This window comes from Coenobita brevimanus, chromosome 96, assembly GCF_032717465.1.
Source record: "Coenobita brevimanus isolate Jiangsu-jjx chromosome 96, ASM3271746v2, whole genome shotgun sequence".
Classification (NCBI taxonomy): Eukaryota; Metazoa; Arthropoda; class Malacostraca; order Decapoda; family Coenobitidae; genus Coenobita; species Coenobita brevimanus.
Genome location: NC_137049.1, coordinates 23,262,379 through 23,284,649, shown reverse-complemented (window position 1 = coordinate 23,284,649; position 22,271 = coordinate 23,262,379). Strand labels below are relative to the sequence as shown.

Here is a 22,271-nt window from a genome sequence, read left to right as displayed (position 1 = left end):
CCCTGCTCCCAACTCACACCCCACTCTCTCATATACCTCTCCACCTCATCCCTCCATATCCTCCTCGGCCTTCCCCTCCCTCTTCCCTCCTCCACCTCACTCACATACACTCTCTTCGTCAGTCTTTCACCCTCCATTCTCTCCACATGGCCAAACCACCTCAGTGTGTTCCTCATAACGCTTCCTATCACATCCACATCCACACCACAATGCTCCTTTATATCCTCATTCGTCAGCCTGTCTCTCCATGTGACTCCACAGGCTCCTTTTAAATAACTCATTTCCACTGCTCTCACTCTTGACTTGTGTCCTTCCAACTACGTCCAAGCTTCACTTCCATACGTTAGAGATGGTATCACAATACAGTCATGTAGTAACTTTTTCACTTCCATGCTCACTTCCCTGTTTCTTATCACTGCTTTCAAAGAACCAGCAACCTTTCTTCCCTGCTGTATATATATACAGTATTTATATAATGATTAATAAGATTAATTTTTCTTGGTTTAGTTGGTGGTACACTAAAAATATTAATCATTGCCAGTGTGCATTTGTACTCTGTTTTGTAACCAGTCCATTTGGATGGTAGAGGTAACCTTAGTTGAGGAATGGTCAGACATGTCTTCTTTTGCAAATAATCTCCGTAATTGCATGGCACATAGACTTAGTATGGAGAGAAACCTCTCTCTCAATTTTAGCTATGATCATCTTATTTTAATTATTATTGTATGTGATGAAGGTCTGGCATCACTGTTTTCACTTTATAGTCATTGAATTAACACTATCTGATAGATAATAATGTCTTGCATTGGATTAACACTATCTGATAGATAATAATGTCTTGCATACTGGTATGTGTAGGAAGATGTGCTTAGAAGGTAGAGTTAGGATTCTGTTGCACATATCTATGGTATAGGAATATATAGTTTATGGTTCTGTTAACAAGTTGTTTCCATTTTGCATGGTAGGTTTGAAAACAGAATTTAATAAAGGTGTAAAATTGTTAATGCAGCCAAATGTGGTGGATTGAGATAATTTCCATTGTGTTAACATCAGGGAGTGAGGGAGGACCCCACCAACAAACGCGCCATCATCCAGGGAACGGTTGGAGTGGGACTACATCGTAAGATCTGCCTTGCCACACGTATTGCTGACCACAACAAAAAACGGTAAGCACATAGTCATTGTAAACCAGTTTATCCATTTGGCAGCTATTGCGAATGTTTTCAGTTAACTGTTTACAATCTACGGTAATCTCTCGATTATCGGTACAGTCCGTATCCGTTTCATGCTCCATATCCGTTCATTAGGCCTTGGCTATCTTATAACCGTAACCGGATTTATTTCTCCGTAACCGTTCATACAAGCTCCAGCTTCGGCAACTGGCTGGCCAACAGAGTAAAAAAAAAAAAATAATTGTTCAGTGGCTCACTGGCTTCTCTGTCCAGACACGGGTAATAGACCTTAACCCACAAGGTGAGCGAGAATGGCTGTACGGATCCCTAACGTATGGTGGAAATCATCCGGCCACCCCAATAAACGGAAACCTACCAGCTGTGCGTGAGGAAAGCAGACATAAACCACAGGGTGAGAGAGAATGGCTGTATGGGTCCTTACCAAGTGGTGAAAGTTCCCTGGCTGGCTGGATCAGTGGGAACATACTGCCCTCTGAGAAGTATCACAGAGCCTATCCCTCTAGGAGAGCAAAAGCCCCTCTCCGCCTCCTCACTGAAAGGTTCAAGTCCCATGGCATCTCTCACTCCTCCTCCCACCCTCAGACCCTCCTCCTTCCCTCCCCATGCTCACAGCTGGCTGGCTTTCCTCCCTCCCTCTCCCTCAGTCCTCCCCCACCCCTCTGTTGCCTATCATCCTTGCATGAGTTTTTAATTTTTTTGCAGTTTATTCGAATACAGTAATCTCTTCAAGATCTGATGTAATAGAGCCAAAGGCAAGTCCGGGACTTGGGTTTGTCCAGGACTTGGAAGAATACCCCCAGGACAGGTACTTATGGACCCTAGCCCAACCTAACTTTGAAAACCATCTAACTAACTCCCCACCAGACCTGCATAGCACCTATTTAAGACCCTATTCACACAAATAAGAGACAGAAACCATGAAATAAATGAAAAGGAACCAGAGAATAAGAAATCAGAAGTGAGTGTGGAAAATATTTAGCAGTGTACAGGGTACTTCCGACAAGTCCGTGGCTGTCATGAAGATTAACCCACTTCCTCTATGGCTCTGACAGTGGTGAAGGTGCACTTGAAACATGTACAGGAATCCAATATTGTGCTGCACTTAATTCTTTGCACTGTGATTTATAATTGTTTAACACTGCACATTCTGTTTTAACTTGCAACACGCCATTGTTGCACTGTGCACTTAATCCTTTACACACTGAATTCTAATTTCTTAACACTGCACAACATTGTAAATTCCCATGTGGTGTAGTGGCGAGGTATTGCAGTTTATTCACTGTCTATTCTCAAAAACGAGCCATGGCAGCCATGGTGACGAGTGTGCAGTCACGATGGTGGGTAGGCAGGAACTGGGGACCAATGCAGGGGTGTTCTTGTGGTCATCAGAGTAACTACGCTCCAAAACACAGCTGTTAATCACCGCGGGGCAAATTTAAAGTAGGGATGAACACATTGACCTCTTTCCAAAGACCTGAGACCAAAATGTCCGGGACTTAGGGTGTCCAGGACTTGGGCATCCAGGTCTTAAAGGGATTACTATTGGTTGTATCGAAATTACGGAATGAACACAAGAAAGCTCACGAAATTCTGCATCTAGACATGTGCTTAGCTCTTGCACGTTGTGGGCAAAATTTTGCGCTAGGATGTTGGGAAGTTGTTTGAAGGTATTCTTTACTAACTAGGTTTAGTTTCAGTGCATTTTTGTACTTTTACTCATCAGTTTTGTGTGTTTTTATTATCTTATAAGCACCAACAAAGATGGTGGTATACAATTTATGCCAATATAACCAGATTTCGGGGAGCATATTGAAATTGAAAGATATTTTTTTCTTTGTGAAAGGAGTCAGCCATTACTCTTACTGTCTGAGGAACTTTTTGAATTCCCAAGAGGGTTAAAAATACTGCAACTGTTGTCGTCATTGATTTATTTTGTGGATTTTTGTTGTTTAGGCATTGCTTTCCTAGTATCTAGCATTACACTGGATATTCCCATGTGTGCTTTGATGTCTAAATATAGCTGAAAGACAGGAGAACACTGCCAAAATTAGGAGGGATACTGTACATTATAGGTAGGATATTTGTGGATTTTTGTTGTTTATGCATTGTTTTCTTTGTGTATAGCTTTATGCTGGATATTCCCATGTGTGGTTTGATGTCCAAATACTGCTGAAAGACCACAGAACACTGCCAAAATTAGGAGGGGTACTGTACATACTGGTAGGGTTTTTTTTTTTTTTTTTTTTTTCGTTATTTTCTTAGTGTCTAGGATTATATTGCATATTCCAGTGTGTTTTAATATCCAAGAAGAGCCAGAAAACCATAGAACACTGCCAAAATTCAGAGGGGTAGTGTGCATATTGATAGTTTTTTTTTTTTTTTTTTTTTTTTTTTCATTGTTTTCTGAGTGTCTAGGATCATATTGCATATGGCAATGTGTGCTTTGATGTCAAAAAATAGCCGAAAGACCTCAGAACATTGCTAAGATTAGGAGGGGTACTGTACATATTGGTAGAGTTTTGCTTTTTTTTATTTTTTTTTATTTTTTTTATTGTTCTCTTAGTGTTTAGCATTATATTGCATATTCCAATGTGTGTTTTGATGTCTAAAAACAGCTGAAAGACTGCAGAACACTGCCAAAATTAGGAGGGGTACCGTACATACAGGTTGGGTATAGGTATAGGGAGGGTATGGGTACAGTAAGGAATATTGCTCCTTATCCATTCATTGCCCTTATCCAGTCATGTCTTTGGCTCTGTTGTGACGCATAATCGAGGGATTACTGTAATTTTATTATGAACATAAGGAATGAGTGTTAAATTTGCTTCTGTTTTGAATTTACCCAGTGCTAATCAGGGTACTGTATCTGTTCTATTTGTATCAGGTGTGACCCCCATTCTGAGTCTGATGCAGCCTTTCCTGAGCCTACGCTAGAGTTTGGGCGTTTGTGTCTGCGAAACGCCTTGGCCCTTCTCCAGGATGATGCCTCAACTACACCTCTCACTGATGAGCAAGAGGCATCAGGTGGGTTACTTTAAGCTGAGATCAGGGTCATTGTTTATATAAAACCAAAAGTCAGACAGGAAGTACAGTAACTCCTTGTATGTCAGTATGGTAATATGTTCTTATGTATCACAACTTCCATACAGTTGGTATTATCAATTTGGGGAAAATAGCAGATCAGCTTTGTAGATACCAGTTATACTTATAATAGATAAATTTTTTGTTACCGGTACTGTATATAATTTATTGCCTCTTCTGCCTTCATTCTTTCCTCGTCCTTCTGGCTCTGAGTGACTTTACACTCCCTCTTTTGTCTTTCTTTCCTTCATTCCTTCCTCTTCCTTCTGCCTGTGAGTGACTCTACACTGAGTGGCAAGCCAAATGGTTTCCTGTACACCAGGAAACCATTTACTATGCTGGGTGGTAACCATATAACCAAATTTTGGTGCCTGGTGGTTTAGTGGGTAATTATTGTGCTCCAATTGGATTGAGCCGGTGAAGCTTTATATCCAATGGGTGGTTGGGGTTTATTGCTCACGTAATGCCACTCAGGTTTGAGTGAGGCTGGTCATTCTCGTCTTAAATGTCAGGACCAACTTGCCTAGCCCCGGGCTCTTATGCCCCTCATGGGGCAGTGTAGGATTGGATGATGAATGAATGAATGAAATAGCATGATTTTTTTTTTTTTTTTTTTACAGGACTAATTTTGATGTTTTGTTGTTTAGGAGTCTTGCCTGAGTTATACCTAGCTGGTCCTTCATCACCGCTGCGTGGTGCCGAGGTAGTCAGCTTGCGTGTGTCTGCCCTGGCTGCCACTGCCTATGTCACACTCTGCCTCTCAGACTTCCCAGCTGCCCTCAGGCATGCAGAGCTTCTGCTTGCAGCCCATCCAAAGACTCCGGCAATGTACAAGTAAGTTTAGGACATTACTAGATTTGAATGTTTACTCCCTAGAGGACTTAATACTGTATTTTAGTTTAGTCCTCCTTACTGGTATTGAAAAAGGACACCTTTACATGGTGTCACTGATACATATGAGTAGTTCCAGTGCATGGTTATGCAAACATCCCTTAGCTTCCTGTCAGTCTTACAAGAAGATGGTAAACTGTTGGCACAGGGCAGCTGTAGCCTACAGTCCAATTAACATTTTTGTGTTAACTCCTGCTGGGCTAATTCTTTGTAAGGCAGTTTACCTCCCCTGAGGCAGTGTTTTATAACCAGTGTAAATTGTACCTCATATGAGGCTTGCACCTTGGCCAGTGCAGACCTTCATTATGCCTCATATGAAGTCTGCAGCTCAGCAAGAGTAAGGATGATGATGATGATGATGATGATGATGGATCCTACCCATCCCATATATATAATTAAGTAGAGTTAGAATGACATGATGATGATCAAGATGCTGTTGCTACTGCTAATACTGCTTTATTGTGTGATCAGGCTGTTGGGTCACCTGTATGCTGGAGAGGCTCTGATCTACCTGGGAAAGGTGTCTGAGGCCATTGCACACTTAGACCCTCGTCTGGTGGGGGACCTCACCCTCTCACCTCCCACCCCAGATCCCACACATACTCCCACACCACCCACCCTTACTCACAACCAAGGCATGTTATATTATTATTATTATTATTATTATTATTATTATTATTATTATTATTGTGGTGGGTGGGGGTGCTCACCATCCACTCACTCAATGTAGTGCTGCTGTCGGGTGTCTGCCCTTTCCTCTCCTCCATCCTTCTTTCCTTCCATCCTCTTCTGTCTTCCTCACCTTCATTCTTTCCTTTTCCTTCTGCCTACAGGTAGCTTTACACTCCCTCTTCTGTCTTTCTTTCCTTCATTCTTTCCTCTTCCTTCTGCCTGTCGGTGACTCTACACTGAGTGACAAGCCAAATGGTTTCCTGTACACCAGGAAACCATTTACTACGCTGGGTGGTAACCATATAACCAAATTTTGGCGCCTGGTGGTTTAGTGGGTAATTATTGCGCTCCAATAGAATTGAGCCGGTGAAGGTTTATATCCAAGGGATGGTTGGGGTTGATTGCTCATTTAATGCAACTGAGGAATGAGTGAGGCTGGTCACTCTCATCTTAAATATCGGGACCAACTGCCTAGCTCCGGGCTCCTACGTTCCTCATGGGGCAACGTAGGATTGGATGGTGGATGGATGGATTATTATTATTATTATTATTATTTAGAGAAAGCGTATGATAGAATTGATAGGGAGGCTTTGTGGACTGTTTTAAGATTGTATGGACTTGATGGTAGGTTACTAAAAGGGGTGAAAAGTTTTTATGTAAATAGTAGAGTGTGTGTAAGAGTGGGAAATGCTGTGAGTGATTGGTTTCCTGTGAGAGTGGGGCTGCGACAGGGATGTGTGATGTTGCCTTGGTTGTTTAATATTTACATGGATGGTGTTGTAAGGGAGGTTAATGCAAGAGTTTTAGTTGGAGGTCTGAGTCTGGTGAATGTTGATGGTGGAGAGTGGAATCTGAAGCAGCTGCTGTTTGCAGATGATACTGCACTGGTGGCTGAGTCAGAGGAGAGATTGAGACAGTTAGTAGAGGAGTTTGGAAGGGTGTGTGAAAGGAGGAAATTGAAAGTAAATGAGAATAAGAGTAAAGTGATGAAGTGTACGAGGTTGGTAGATGGTAGGGGGATGAATATAGTTTTGAATGGTGAGTTGCTTGAGGAGGTAGTGTGTTTTCAATATCTAGGGTCACATGTTGCTGTGGATGGAAGAATAGATGCAGAAGTGAAGTTTAGAATAAATGAAGAAGGAAAGGTGCTGGGAGGAATGAAAAAAGTGTTTAGATGTCGTTCGCTTAGAATGGATGTAAAGAGAAGGCTGTATGAGGGTGTTGTGGTACCGACTGCATTATATGGGGCTGAAACTTGGAATATGGGTGTAGCAGAGAGGAAAAGTTTGAATGTAATGGAGATGAGGTGTCTGAGGAGTATGTGTGGAGTGACGTGTATGGATTGAGTGCGGAATGATGAAGTGCGAAGGAGAACTGGAGTTGTTCAGGAGATGGCTGGTAGAGTTGAGCAGAGGGTGTTGCGATGGTTTGGGCACATGGAGAGAATGGATAATGAGCGATTGGTGAAAAAGATAACCATATCTGATGTGAGAGGTGTAAGGCTGAGAGGAAGACCGCGAATAGGATGGATGGACAGTGTGAAGAGAGCACTGGATGCGAGAGGGATGTCTGTTGAGCAAGGAAGAGTGGCTGTGGGTGACAGAAATAAATGGAGAGAAATTGTGAATGAATAAGTGATGACTCAGCCCTGAGGGGATATTCTCCCGCATTTGGTCTGATCAGCGATTTCAGGTCAGGTGCGGGTAAGGGGATGAGTCTGTTATGATGTGGCAGGGGTAAACCAGCTCTGTTGTCGGCCCTGCTGCAGATGTCACTGATTGCATTGCGCAGTTGACCCTTGTGCGGTGTGGTGCGGTGAGGATCTGTCCGTTCTCCCCTTTGGGGCGAAGATGCTAATGAATGTGTTTGAATGGATGAGTAAATGGGGAGTGTGTCGTCCTGTCTTGGCTCCCTTTCCTTGGGGGAAGCAGCCTAGGTATATAGATAGATTGATTATTTGGTGGTGGTAGGTGGGGGCGCTCACCGTCCACTCACTTGATGTAGTGCTGCTTTGGGTGTCTGCGCTTTCCTCTCATCCTTCCTTCCTCTCCTGTCTTTCTTTCTTTCATTCTTTCCTCTTCCTTCTGCCTACGGGTGACCCTACACTTAGTGACAAGCCTAGTGTTTCTTGTACACCAGGAAATCATTTACTGCACGTGGTGGTAACCATATAACCAAATTATGGTGCCTGGTGGTGTAGTGGGTAATTAAGGCACTCCAGTCGGAATGAGCCTGTGTAGGTTTATATCCAAGGGGTGGTTGGGGTTTATTGCTCACATTATGCCACTCAGGGATGAGTGAGGCTGGTCATTCTCATTGTAAATGTCAGGTCCAACTTGCCTAGCTCTGGGTTTCCTTTTTCAGATCCATAAATGCCGTAAAAACCTTATAGTCCTACTCACAAGCCTTCTCCACTGTCTCGCTGCAAATACACTGTATTTGATCGACACATCCTCTGCCACTCCGAAAGCCACCCTGTTTGTCACTTACTAGGCCTTCTGGTATCTCTCTTACTTTCTCTGTAACACTTCTTCCATATACCTTCCCTACAACACTCAGTAGACATATGCCATGATAATTCTTGCACTTGCTTTGCTCACCTTTATTTTTGTACAGGGGTACAGTCACAGCCTTTTTCCCCCTCTACTGGCACAGTTTCACTCATCCATGCCATCATACATATCTCCAACAAGCACTTCATTCTGCTCTCTCCACCACACTTAATCATCTCTGCATACATCTCATTAACCCCAGCTGCTTTCCCATTTTTCAGCCACTTCACAGCGTTCTTCACTTCTGTGAGTGTCACATTTCCTGTCACTGCATTCCTTCCCTGCACACCCTCAAAACCAATCATGTTTACTGCCACTTCGCTCTTTCCATTCCCGTTCATCAGACTTTCAAAATCTTCTTTACATCTGGTCCATATTTCATCCCCATGAGTTAATAATCTACCACATGCATCCTTCACGCTTTCACATTTCTTTCTACCATCACTTCTACATTTTCGCATCTCTTTCCAGAAAAACTTCCTATTTTTGGATTAATCTGCAGTCATTTTTCTTTCCAAATCATTTACCTCCTCCTTTTTCCTCTTCACTAGTGTCTTTACATGCTCTGTCATATATGTCATGTGAAATAACTTGTTGCTAGTGTAGCATTGAGAATGAAAAAGATAATTTTCACTCTCATCTTAAATGTCAGGACCAATTTGCCTAGCCCCGGGCTCCAACGCTCCTCGTGGGGTGACAAGAATTGGATGATGAATGGCTGGATAAAATCTTGAATGAGTGAATGGATTTGAGGTTCATTTCACTGCATAGTCACCGTACGTGATAATAGTTCCCCCTTTTCTTACCCCAGGGTTTTCTATAATGTAGACCTCAATAAAATGAAGTATGATGATGATGATGATGATATTTAACATTTGATGGGATTTTTAAAGTTAGATGGATGGGAAAAAAAGGTAGCGATGATGATGATGATGATGATGATTTGAAGTTGCATCATTTTCAGGATACTCCAGCCTGCTGATAAGATTAATTTTACTGTAGCTATTTGACTTTTTTTTTTTTTTTTTTTTTTTTTTTTTTTTTTAAGCGAGGAAGAAGGAACCAAAGGCCATGAGCCCGCAGTAACAGTTCCCTCCAAGAGAAAAACAAAATACAATAGAGAGCCAAATTCAAGATCTGATCATTTTGAGATGCCTGGACACACTGCGTTTGAAAGACTGGAGATCATAGGCAGCAGGAAATACAGACAAAGGGAGACAGTTCCAGAGCTGACCTGTTGCATAAATGAAAGACTGGGAGTAACGGTTAACTCTTGCATTAGAGAGTTGGACAGAAAAGGGATGAGAGTTTGCTGCCAGACGGGTGCTACGCGCCCGTCGTAGAGGTGGAGGAATGCAAGCAGACAGTTCAGAGGAGCAGTGACCATTAAAGTAGCGATAGAAAAGAGATAAAGATGCAACTGGTTTCTTTACTGTGTAGTAGTTTTGTAATTAACCCTTCAAGACCGATGCCACACGATCGTGCTTTTGTGTAATTTGAAACACCAGCCTGTCCCGCACGATCGCTAAAGACACAAAAAACAGGGGGAGGGTAACTCTGCCACTTTGGTGATGTATAAGGGATCAGACCTATGAGAGCTACTGTAGAGTGTCTAGGGTGGTATGGTGTGATTGGCCCCCTTAGGTGGGGGTGAAGGAACCCCCCCACCACTACCGTCACTTAACCTCCCTTAGCCCCATTGCATCATCTCCATATTGTCCCCTCCCAACCAACCACAACCCAACATACCCCCTACAGCGGTGTGTGTGCATAGCAACCCTTCTCCCTTCTCCTTCCTCCCCTATCTCTCCATCCTACCCCCTCCAGCCATACACACTTCACCTCCGCTTTTCGCCTGGCTTGTTTTGCTGCTATGGGCATATGCCACACTGACAGCTTGTTCTAGGGAACACTTCACATTGACGTTAGTTATGTATATATAATTATTTACTGTAAATAATGTATTTTCTGTACATTTTCTGTTTTCGCCCATGGGGGATCAGTAACTTTTTTGCATCTTTGACGGGTGATTGTGTAATAACTATTTGGTCAATCTGGCTGAAACATACATTTTCAGGTGTGTCAATGCAGTCTCTTGAAATGTGGAAGAAAAATTTTTACTTTGGTGAAAATTGAAAAATTGACCCAGTTTTGCAGCTGGAGGGACAGACCTGCTGAGCGAATTGTGTTCTTTAGGGGTTAATGATGAACTGTTAATACATTAATATTTGGATTTTTAGTACAGTATATGTAACATGAAATATTTGTAGGTGGATACCCCGTGACAACAGCTTCAGCAATGTTGGTGATGCGATACAACTTGAGCGTTGCGTATGCTTTGCGCAGGGAGTGGGAGAAAGCAAATAACCTATTAAAAGAGGTAAGGAAAGGCATTTCATGTGTCATACCAGTTAAACTGCTAGGTGCCATCAAGAGTTTTTATGATGGAAATGAAGCATGTGTAAGTGTAAATGGACATCCAAGTGAATGGTTCACGATTGGTGTGGGCGTGTGACAAGGTTGTGTGATGTCCCCATGGTTGTTCGATATATATACGGATGGGGTGATGAGAGAAGGAAAAACACGAGTAATGGAGAGAGGGATGGCATTGGTAATGAATGGTGATGGATGGAATATCTCAAATTTATTGTATGCTGATGATGCAGTACTACTTGCAAATACCGGACAAGAACTTGGTAGACTAGTGCAGAGTTTTGCTGATGTCTGTGAGTGTCGTGCCTTGAGAGTAAATGTAGAAAGGAGTAAATTGATGGTTATTGAGAGTGAAGGTGACTCCCGGTGTGATGTTACTGTGAATGGAGAGAGACTGGAATTGGTGAGAGTTCAAATGCCTGGGTACAGTGATAGAAAAGAGAGGAAAATGTGCAAATGTAGTGGAAAGTAGAGTGACACAAGGAAGGAAAGTAGCTGGTGCTATGAAGGCCTTGATAAGAAACAGAGGCTTGAGTGTTGCAGCTGCATGAGACGTACATGAAGGAGTGTTAGTGCCAACTTTAACATATGGATGTAAGCCTATTGTGTGGCATGAAAATGAAAAGTCAAGAGTGAGAGCAGTGGAGATGGGACTGCTGAGGAATGTATGTGGAGTACAGAGAGTGGAGAGGATAAGAAATAATGTGATTTGTGAAAGATATGGAGTAAGGAAGTCTGGAAACCATTTACTACGCTGGGTGGTAACCATATAACCAAATTTTGGCACCTGGTGGTTTAGTGGGTAATTATTGTGCTCCAGTCGGATTGAGCTGGTGAAGGTTTATATTCAAGGGATGGTTGGGATTTGTTGCTCACGTAATACCACTCAGGGATGAGTGAGGTTGGTCACTCTCATCTTAAATGTCAGGACCAACTGCCTAGCCCCGGGCTCCTACGCTTCTCATTGGGCGACATAGGATTGGATGATGGATGGATGGATGAAGTCTGTGGACACCAGAATCAGAGAGAGTGTACTGAGATGGTATGGTCATGTGGAGAGAATGGATAACAATTGAGTGGTGAAAAAGGTATATCTGAGTGAATATGAAGGAGGGAGGAGGCGAGGTAGGCCAAGGAGAAGGTAGAGGGATATGGTGGATGTTTGTGTGAAGAGGGGAGGTATGGAAGTTGGTGAGGCTAGGGGACTGACAAGTAATTGAGCTGGCTAGATGAATGTTGTGGGAAGAAGTGTATGCTCAAGGATTTGGCACCCCTTTTTAACATGACAGTGGCCGGATTGACTCTGTCCGTTACGCTTATGTGAAGCTACAGAATGTGGTGAATGTTTTTGGTGTATCAGATAGAGCCAGGATTCAGGAGCTTGAATGATGAGTGAATGGAAGCATGGCACATTAGATTGAGCAAACTTAGGCTATTTGGACATTGCTACTCCTCACCCTGCCCTACGGTGGGAAAGGAGGTCCGGATGATGATTTTTTTTTTTTTTTTTTTTTTTTTTTTTTTTTTTTAAAGTTTCTTGATTATGCTCTTCACAGTGTGTATATTTATTGTATTTGTATACTCATTCATTCCCACTCACAACTAGTGTTTAGTTTCGTAGTCACATTAGCTAAATTTACTGTGCATTATAATCTTTGCTAGCAAGATATTATCACTGCTGTGTTATGCATCTTGGCCAATATATTCAGTAGAATTTTGTATCTGTGGGGGTTTCAGAAAAGGAATAAAAGATAGATAATAAGACTTCTAGTGTCAACATCTCGGCTTAAGCTCTCATTTCTGGTGAAGTTCCTTGCCTAAGAGTGATGATGGTACAGCTGTGAACCATGCATGTTATATCAAATTCTTATGTCAGTACAGTGCCTTATATGACAAGGGGTTGCAAGGCACTTACTATGCATACCTACAATGGTAAAGATAACACATATACAGTAATTGATTTGTACCATATTCCTTGTATTCCCAACGTTGACGAAGTGACTTGTTTGTACAGGTGTGGACAGAGAGTAATGGGAACATGCCAGCTCAGGTCATCATGCTGGCAATGTATATTCAGCTGCAGATGGGTGAGTACTTAGCCTGGACCAGGTTAACTAAGTGCTGAAAAAAATTACATAGCTACACAAATTTATGACAACAAATGGCTCTGGTGATATAATGGTTGTAACACTCTGATGTTGCACTGACAGCCATACCATGTGGTTACTTTTGAACCCAAGAGGAGACTGGTTTGCAATCATGTAATTCCACCAGAGAGAGTAGGTTGGTTATACACCCTTGCATAGTTGTATTGGAGTATGGTTGCGTAGCTTCATGTCTGAGAATCTTGAATGGGGTAGTCTGTGCCAGGTTGTTATTATTGTAGATATGAACTATGAAATTATCAAGACAGAAGATTTGCTAGCCGTAGCAGACTTTGATTTTTTAAAACTTTTAACAGTTTTGAAGTTACATCATGCCATTGTATGCTATAAGAGCCTTTTTTTTTTTTTTTTAGGAGTCAAATCTAGGCTGCCATAGACCAAATTAAGTCAGGCTGTAGAAGACCTTCCTGCATCCTTTGCAGTCTCTCGTTTCATTTTGTTTATAAAGGCTCCAACGTGCTTCCATGCATCGGCCTTGGTCACGAAATGGCAGCCTTCAACATTGCTTGATCTCTGGCAGCCTCTCCATTCAGTCCTTTACCTCTCATCTCAGTTCTCTTTTTTGGTCTGCCTTATGCAACCCTACTCTTTGTGTCCATACCCCTTACAATCTGCACCCAGTTAGCATGACAGAAAACCTCTGGCTACGTACTGAATCTGAACCATTGTGTTTTACACTCTTTCTCAGGCTTCCAGTCCTCTCTATCGGTGCTTATCCTTATTCCATCCCACAACTGCAGGTCTTCCCTCATCTATTTTTCCCTTCTGATTTTGTCTCATTCTAGGTCTTCTCTCCATCATGGGCAGGAACAAACTGTCAGGCATTTATTAGTACTGTACACTACTTCTCACATGGTTATGCTGGGCTTGAGTGACTGTTTAAAAGATTACTGTACCTTGTAGAACTGTCTTTAATGATAATGATATATGTAGGACAGTGTGTCAAAATAATTACCCTGATTTTCTAAATCTGGAACTGTGCAAGTATGACTGTCATAAACTTTTGGAGAACTTCTGCTTTACTTATTATAATATACAAAAAGATACCAATACCTTCAAATGCAGATGTAGTAGTTTTAGTAAGTGCTTTCACAACCCTTCATGGGAGAGGTTTGTAAATTGGTGAGTTTTATATTTTTATTTTATAGTGATGATGATTTCTTTTCCTTGCAGGTAATGTTGATGTTATGAAGAACATAGTCAAGAAAAACATTTTGTTGACTTGAGCATAGTTACAAGGTTAGTGTACATAATTTCACTGGAAGTAAATACAGTATTCATTTGATGTATTCCTGAAATACACAAATTGTAGTTTTGTCAGAACTTGTTTCTTGTATCAATTGTTGACATTGAGGTACCACTGGCAAAACCAGAGGCTGTAACATCAAGGGAGGTGGCTGTAGCACCAGCCGATCAGGGATGTACTCCCAAAGGGAATGGGAATGCTGGTGATAGGGAGAGCTGGAGCTCCTGTTTCAGTAGCTACCTAACCATCCCCCTTTGCTGACCTTTTTATGTGACACTAACATGGAGAGTAGACCAGCATACTCTCCCAACCACTTCCTCTAATTGTCTCATACACTACACCACATGTACATTACATATCACATGATGTACCCCACTACGTCACAGGGGTTGATGCCAGCAAGGGCATGCGGCCAAAAGACTTTGCCCCCTCTACCTAATGGTGGACCTTTTGAGGGGAGGCGTGACAAGAACTCTGCCAGCATAGATTGTGGGGCCGGGGTGAGATGGGGCTCGAACCTTGCTAATGGGTATAGGGCATTGTGGTTCCCAGGCTACCACTTCCCCCCAATAGAGAGGGGCCCAAACCTGGGAGTAGCACCCTAGGGTGTATAATGGTGGGGCAGTTACAGTGCCAAGGCGTGTTTGGAGGGTGTCCCTGTAGCTGTCCTGGCAGGGTGCCTCGAGGCCACCACCACAGCCACTGGTTGAGGCTGCTGGGCAAGGGGTCCCAGATCCATTGCCCGGACCTGGGACTGTGCAGTGGGTGGGGCCTGTGGCATGTCTCTCGCCTTTATTAATTAATGATTATGACCAAGTTAAAGAATGAAATTCAAAGCAAGCCTTAGGACACTAAATCACCCAGGGGATCAGAGTAGCATTGTGGAATTTGGAAAGTTTGAGGGGTAGAGTAGGGAATGTGATTGAGGCATTAAGCAGGAGGTGGGTGGATGTGGGATGTGTGCAGGAAGTCCTGTATAGGGGAGGATCAGCCAGATTGATTGCTGGGAGGGATTGTTATAACTTGGTTTGGCAGGGAAGAACAGATGGATATGGTAATGGGGTATGTTGGTTGGGGAGAAGTGGGTGGAATATATCATGAATGTGGTGAGAGTCAGTGATAGGATAATAGTAGTGAACACTTTGTTCAGTTGGATTATGTTTGCATTTATATCGGCATATGCTCCACAGGCAGGCTTGGATGAGGTAGAGATGGATAGGTTCTAGGATGACCTAGTATGTGTTGTTAGTGTTATGGGGGAGGATGAGATTGTAGCTTTGGAAGGGGACTAAAATGGTCATGTAGGTGAAGCAGTTCAAGGATATGAAGGAGTACTTGGGGGATGTGCATATGGTGCAAGAAATGAGGAAGGGGAGTGGATACTTGAGCGCGGGGAGGCAGTGAACATGATTGTATGCAACACACGTTAGGAAAAAGAGTAGGTTGATTACATACGAGTCTGGGGGAAATAGCAGCCAGATAGACTATTTCATGCTCAGGAGGGCTGATAGGAGGTTAGTGAGGGATGTTAAAGTTATAGGGAGTGAGGAGTGTGTGCTGCAACACAAGTTATTGGTATGTGAGATGGTGCTTAAGGAGCGGGTGATGAAAAAAAAGTTATGTGCTGAGGAGGAAAATGTGGAAGCTGAACAGCCAAACAGTAAGGAAGACAGGGAGACGTTGACATAGGTGTAAATGAACGGTACAGAGCCCTCAAGAGCAACTTTTTGAGAGTTATAGATTCAGTGTGTGTATGGACAAGGGCCCCAACACAAAATAACATGGCAGTGGGATGCAGGTGTAGAAGCGGTAGTTGAGGAGAAAAGAAGGCTTTTCCAGGAATGGAAGAAGGGTGGTAACAAAGAGGAGTACTTGGCTGCCAAGTATAGGGCTAGAAAAGAGGTTTACAGGGAGACGTGTGAGTCACAGACTTTTACTTGATAACCTAAATCATGTGGAAATGAAGAATATATTTAAGGTGGCAGATCAGATGAGGGAGACTAGGGACATCATAGATGACCAGTGTGTGAAGAATGATGAAGGGAGGGTAGTGGTGAACAGTGCGGATATTAAAGACACTTGGAGAGAGCTTTATAACCGGTTGTTGAATGAGGAGTACGACTGGAACAGGGAAGGTTCGCAGCCAGGGGATCCAGTGTTTGACCCTTGGCTGTTGATTGATGCTGCAACTGTGAGCAAGACAATAGGCAGGATGCATGGAGAGAGCATTACAGCAGGTTGTTGAAAGAGGAGTTTGACTTGGACAGGGAAGGTTTGGAGCCAGCAGATCCAGTGTTTGGCCCATGGCCTTTGATTGATGCTGCTACTTTGAGCAGGGCAATAGGCAGGATGGAGGTGGGGAAGGCAGCAGGTGTGTCTGGGTTGACTGCTGAAATATTGAAAGCTTTAGGAGATATGGGAGTGGGGTTATTCACTGACTTGATAAATATGATTATACAGTATATGAATATAAATATGATTATATATGTGTATGTTGTCCCAGATGATTTGATTGGCTGATGAGAGTAATTGTAACTGTGTACAAGAGGAAGGGTGATGCCCTGGAAAGAGGAAATTTTAGAGGCATAAAGCTCTTAGACCAGCTAATGAAGGTAATGGAGAGAGTTCTAGAACGTATGATTACAGAAAGAGTGAATATTGATAAGATGCAATTTGGTGTTATGCCAGGCAAAAGTATCACTGATGCCGTATTCATCGTTCGACAGCATCAGGAAAAATATATAGGAAAGAAAAGGGAACTGTGCTTTGTTTTTGTTGATTTGGAGAAGGCCTTTGACAGAGTCCCCAGAGAGGTGGTGAAGTGTGCAATGAGAAAGCTTGGGATTGAGGAGTGGCTGGTTAGGGTAGTTATGGCTATGTATGTGGGTGCTTGCACCCAGGTAAGCGTGAATGGAGATTTGAGTGATCAGTTTTCCATGGATGTTGGCGTGCACCAGGGGGCAGTTTTGAGCCCCTGGATGTTGATCATGGTACTTTCAGTCCTTGCACATGACTTCAGAAATGGACTTCTGTGGGAGATGTTGTATGCTGATGATTTGGTGTTGATTGCAGAGAATGAAAGGGAGGTGGAGGAAAGATTTAGGAAGTCGAGAGATGGTATGGTGCACAAGGGCTTAAGAGTAAATGCAAATAAAACAAAAGTGATGGTATCTAGGGCCGATGGTGGAACTGTCAAGGAAGAGGGAGAGTGGCCATGTGCAATTTGCCACAAGGGCATGGGACGCAATTCTATCTTGTGCAGTGTTTGTGATAAGTGGGTGCATAAGCAATGTAGCAGTATTAGAGGTAGACTGTGAGATAATGCTGATTTCATGTCTGCGATATGGGGAGAGTTTGTGGAGATTGCCAGGCATGAAGGGATTGATCTTGCTGGAGGTGGGGCTGGAGCTGGCTCTGTGGCCAGAGTGAGGAGTGGTTGGAAGAAGTTCAGGATACTGTTGCCTTGTGTGACATTGGGAGGGCTCTCCTTCCGAGCTAAGGAATCTTTGTATGTGGCATGTGTTAGGAGTCTAATGCTGTATGGTAGTGAGACCAGGGCAGTAAAGGAAGAGGTTATTCGGAGGCTCAAACATACAGAAATGGCAGTGATTAGGTGGATGTGCGATGCATCCCAGAATACAAGGCCTTGAGGAGCTAGGTGTACGATAGAAGAGTTGAGAGGTAGGATGGAACTGGAGTGTATTGGTGTTGTGATGAGGAGAGGTAGACTGAGATGGTTTGGGCATGTGGAGAGGAAGGGGAATGATAATTGGGTGCAGAAAGTGAGCAGTGTTCATGTTAGGGGTAGGGTTGCAATAGGTAGGCAGAAAAAAGACCTTGGACAAGGTCATTGAGTGTGACCTCTGGGATATGGGACTGAATAGGGAAACTGCCAGAGATTGAGCATCATGGAGAGCCGCCATCAGGTGACCAAGGCCGACGTATGCAAGCACGTTGGAGACTTCAAAAACGAAACAATTCGGGAAAACTGAAATATGCACCTTAGCATAATATCACAAGAGTAAGGAACTCTTGCCCAGTCTCCTGGAGATAACCTCAATACCACACTTGTATTTTCTTAAACTGTTCATCAGGGTTTACTAAATTTCTTAATTGAAATATTTATTTTATATTATATACTGAAAGACATGCAAATGAACTAAAAAGGGAGTGGAAATGGGGTTGCTGAGTGTGGAGAATGGATAGGACAAGGAATAACGTAATTCATGAAAGATATAGTGTAAGGAAGGCTGGACATGAGTGTGTAGATGATATGATAATGAGGAGAGAATGGATATGAATAAAAGGGAAAAAAGGGTATATCTGAGTGAGCTTGAATATGGGAGAAGGTGCAGTAGTCCAAGAAGGTAGATAAAGAGTGCATGAGTGTGTGACAGAAGTGAGGTATGGAGGGTGATGAGGCTAGGGAACTGATAGTAGATTAAAAGAGTTGGAAGAATTTTGTGTGGAGGCTAGGGAACTGATAGCAGATCAAGATGGTTGGAAGAATTATGTATGAAGGAGTGTATGACAAGAGTGTGGCACCCCTATTCTTTCCTACTGGTGATAGTCGTTGGATTGACTCTAGCTTATAGGTGGTATGAAACTAGCGAGATGGAGTCAGTAGCAGAGATGCTTGAGTGATGAATGAATGAGGTTGTGACCTATTCTCCCCCCACATTAATGGGTGGAAAAGAAGTATGGGTAATGATTATGCAGTATATTGTATTCTCTTCATTGACTTACAAAATCTGTTTTCATTTTAATTTGCATAGATTTAAAAGCTGATTTGTAACTTTTTTTTTTTCCCAAAACTTTCATAGAAAAATTTCAGCTTTAAAATTCTGTGTACATATATGGGAAAGGAAGTATGGATTATGATTATGCAGTTTATCATATTCTCTTCATTGACTTACACAATGTTTTCATTTTAATTGCATAAGTTAAAGCTGATTTGTAACTTTTTTTTTTTTTTTTTTTTCCAAAACTTTCATAGGAAGATTTCAGCTTTTAATTCTGTATATATTTTTAAGCACTGACCCAGTGTGCTGTCTTGCTTTAGTTATGACGTGTGACTGAGGTTGTTGTTTTTGTGCCCTGGCAACCTACCCTTCAGGAGTGTCTTATTTATTTATTTATTTTTTTATGCAAGGAAGAAGGAACCAAAGGCCGCGAGCCCGCAATTATTGTTCCTTCCAAGAGAAAAACAAAATACAAGAGAGAGCCATATTCAAGATCTGATCATTTCAAGATGCCTGGACACACTGCGTTTGAAAGACTGGAGATCATAGGATGCAGGAAATACAGACAGAGGGGGAGTGTTCCAGAGTTGACCTGTTGCATAAATGAAGGACTGGGAGTAACGGTTAACTCTTGCATTAGAGAGTTGGACAGAAAAGGGATGAGAGTTTGCTGCTAGACGGGTGCTACGCGCCCATCGTAGAGGTGGAGGAATGCAAGCAGACAGTTCAGAGGAGCAGTGACCATTGAAGTAGTGATAGAAAAGAGATAAAGATGCATGTGCTTAGTGTATAATATGTCCATGTATGATAATATTTGCACATGATATATTTGTGCATAATAATATAATACATGTATACTGTAATATGATATGAATCGGACGCACTTCTGAATGGTAGGTTGCCAGGGTACGATAATGACAACCTCAGAGTTGTGTGCCGTGACTATAGTAAGCCAGCTTTTTGGTCCAGTTATCAGAACCCCTCCTGGGTAAACACTGCTCCTGGTCAGCTGTCATCCATGGGACCCGTAGGGATGGAGAACAAGATACTGTAGTGGGAGAAGAGACAGTCACTGTTGACAGTGATGTAGTGGGCTTGGTGGGCTTTGATGTATTAATGAGAAGATTAATAGACAAAAAGTAACTAAGTGAAAAAGAGTTTATTTTACACCTACACTTAGTTGATGGGTCTGCTCAGCCAGACAGACTGGTATAAAATAGCAGTACTGATCAAGGTAGTAATAATTTACTGAGATATGTACAGTGTATTCACTATTTATGTCTGGTATACTGATCAGGGTGGTAATAATTTACTGAGATATGTACTGTACTGTGTACTCACTGTTTATGTTTTGATTCCTCATTAATTTTTTTTTTTTATTTGCAGATGGCGTGAAGCTTTGACTCCTCTCCTTCATCATACCCAGTCCCTAGGTCTTCCTGCTTCATTTGTGGTTTTCATGAAAGCTGTTATGAAATTCAGTAGAAAGCAAGTGTTACAGGTACCATTCATCTATATTGCTTCCAGTTCAAGTCTGATATTATTGTGAGTTAACTTCTTAAATTGTAGTTGTGGTTATAAAACTAAGTTGCAGATATCAGAACAAACATGTTAGCATTCCAGTTTATGCTCTACTCATTAGGGTATAAACAGCATCCACTGTGTGAGTATACACTTTGGACACTGTGTTTAGCAGTTTAGTGTAAATATAGTAAGGTAGGCACAGATTTTTATCCATCATTGCCTTTGCATTTGGACATATTGGACAGTAATGTTATCTCCATAGTTTACCCCATGCTTTGCATTTTCACTTTGTGTCTTACATAAAGTCAGATTGAGTGAGTGAAGTGTAGTAGTGACATATTTGTCCCCATGGCTTTGTGTATCAAAGTGATTTACAAGTACACAATGTTGCCGATTGCCAGTGGCAAGCATATTTTTGTGGCACAGTTATAAATCTAATTACTGTATCTAGAGACTGGTAGAAGACCTTCTCATGTATGCTGGGAATGCATGCCACATCATGTCCATTTATACAAAATGTATCTTCATCAGTTGAAACCAGTTTAATGAGATAAGATTTGTGCATGGTACATTGTAGATAGTGGACAACATCACAGCTATGCTGTATCAGCTTGTGTAATTGCAAATAATTTTAGGGATTTTTACATAAACCAGGACTTGTATCCTCCTTGTATTGAGATGGTGGAGGCATAAACTACCCTTAATAACACCAAGCCCTGTGGTGGTGATAGGGGGGGGGGGGTTCATCTTAGACTGTGGATCATATTCTAGTCAGTGCAAGAGGCCTTCAAAACCTCTTACCAGTTAATTTCTGTATGTGGCACATTAATGTTTCTTCATATGTTATTTATGCAGTCTATGTCAAGTGTTATAAAAGCAAGTAACACATGGGAATGGTAAAGTGTATTCTGTAGAGTATGGCACTAAGAAAGAAGTGCTAGAATGCCTCGTAAGCTGACAGGAATTTTGTCTGTCTATTGCCAGATGCCTTAATTCTGTAAGGGGTGGCCATAAAACAAATTGCTTCCATGTCGCCCGGTCCCCTGCCATTTCACTCCCCTGCTTCCAGCTTACACACCCTCTCTCTCATATACCCTTATTAAAGTGCCAGCTGAGGCAGAGGGTGAGCCACAACTCCAGCATGTATAGAAAAGCCCACCTCCCAAAGGTTTTCTGGTAGTGAAAACTTTCACCACGTCAGACATTTTGGTGGGATCCTACTGTCTTGTGGCATGACATCCACTCAGGGTAGTGTAAAGATTTATTGTGTGGTACTATTCTGCCAGTTTAGGCAGAGTGTAAAATTAAGAAGAATGCTGTGGGGAGAAAGATAACCTAGTGGTAGTTCCATAACCTTTGCTTGGCTGTGCAACCATTCACCCACCCCCCATCCCTTCCAACGTGTAATTGAAACCCATTCCAAAAGCTTCAGATAATTAGAGATTCCTTTGCTGAATTGTACTCAATCTGGGATTGTCAGCTTGCCATCAGATGAGATTCCCTTGTATGGTGGAAAGAAAGCTGCTACTTCCACAAAACTGTAGTGGATTATATATTTTTATACACATTGTGAATGGCTAAATGGGCATCTAAGTGAAATGGTTCACGATCAGTGTGGGCATGCGAAAGAGGTATGTGATGTCAACATGGTTGTTCAGTATATATATATATATATATATATATATATATATATATATATATATATGGATGGGGTGATGAGGGAAATAAAAACACGAGTAATGGAGAGAGGAATGGCATTGGTAATGAATGGA

At 42.2% G+C, this 22,271-nt stretch overlaps 1 protein-coding gene across 1 annotated transcript in view; it reads left to right on the top strand.

Moving 5' to 3' along the window:
• Not10 (CCR4-NOT transcription complex subunit 10) overlaps positions 1-20,375 on the top strand; it is a 62,821-nt gene extending 42,446 nt beyond the window's left edge. Inside the window, exons 9-16 of the mRNA XM_080283197.1 lie at positions 1,054-1,166; positions 4,078-4,217; positions 4,922-5,108; positions 5,637-5,800; positions 10,660-10,769; positions 12,837-12,909; positions 14,161-14,226; positions 20,362-20,375. Of these exons, the coding sequence (XP_080139323.1) occupies positions 1,054-1,166; positions 4,078-4,217; positions 4,922-5,108; positions 5,637-5,800; positions 10,660-10,769; positions 12,837-12,909; positions 14,161-14,213 (840 nt within the window). The 3' untranslated portion in view covers positions 14,214-14,226; positions 20,362-20,375. The remainder of the gene's footprint in view (positions 1-1,053; positions 1,167-4,077; positions 4,218-4,921; positions 5,109-5,636; positions 5,801-10,659; positions 10,770-12,836; positions 12,910-14,160; positions 14,227-20,361) is intronic.
• Positions 20,376-22,271: the final 1,896 nt, after the last annotated feature.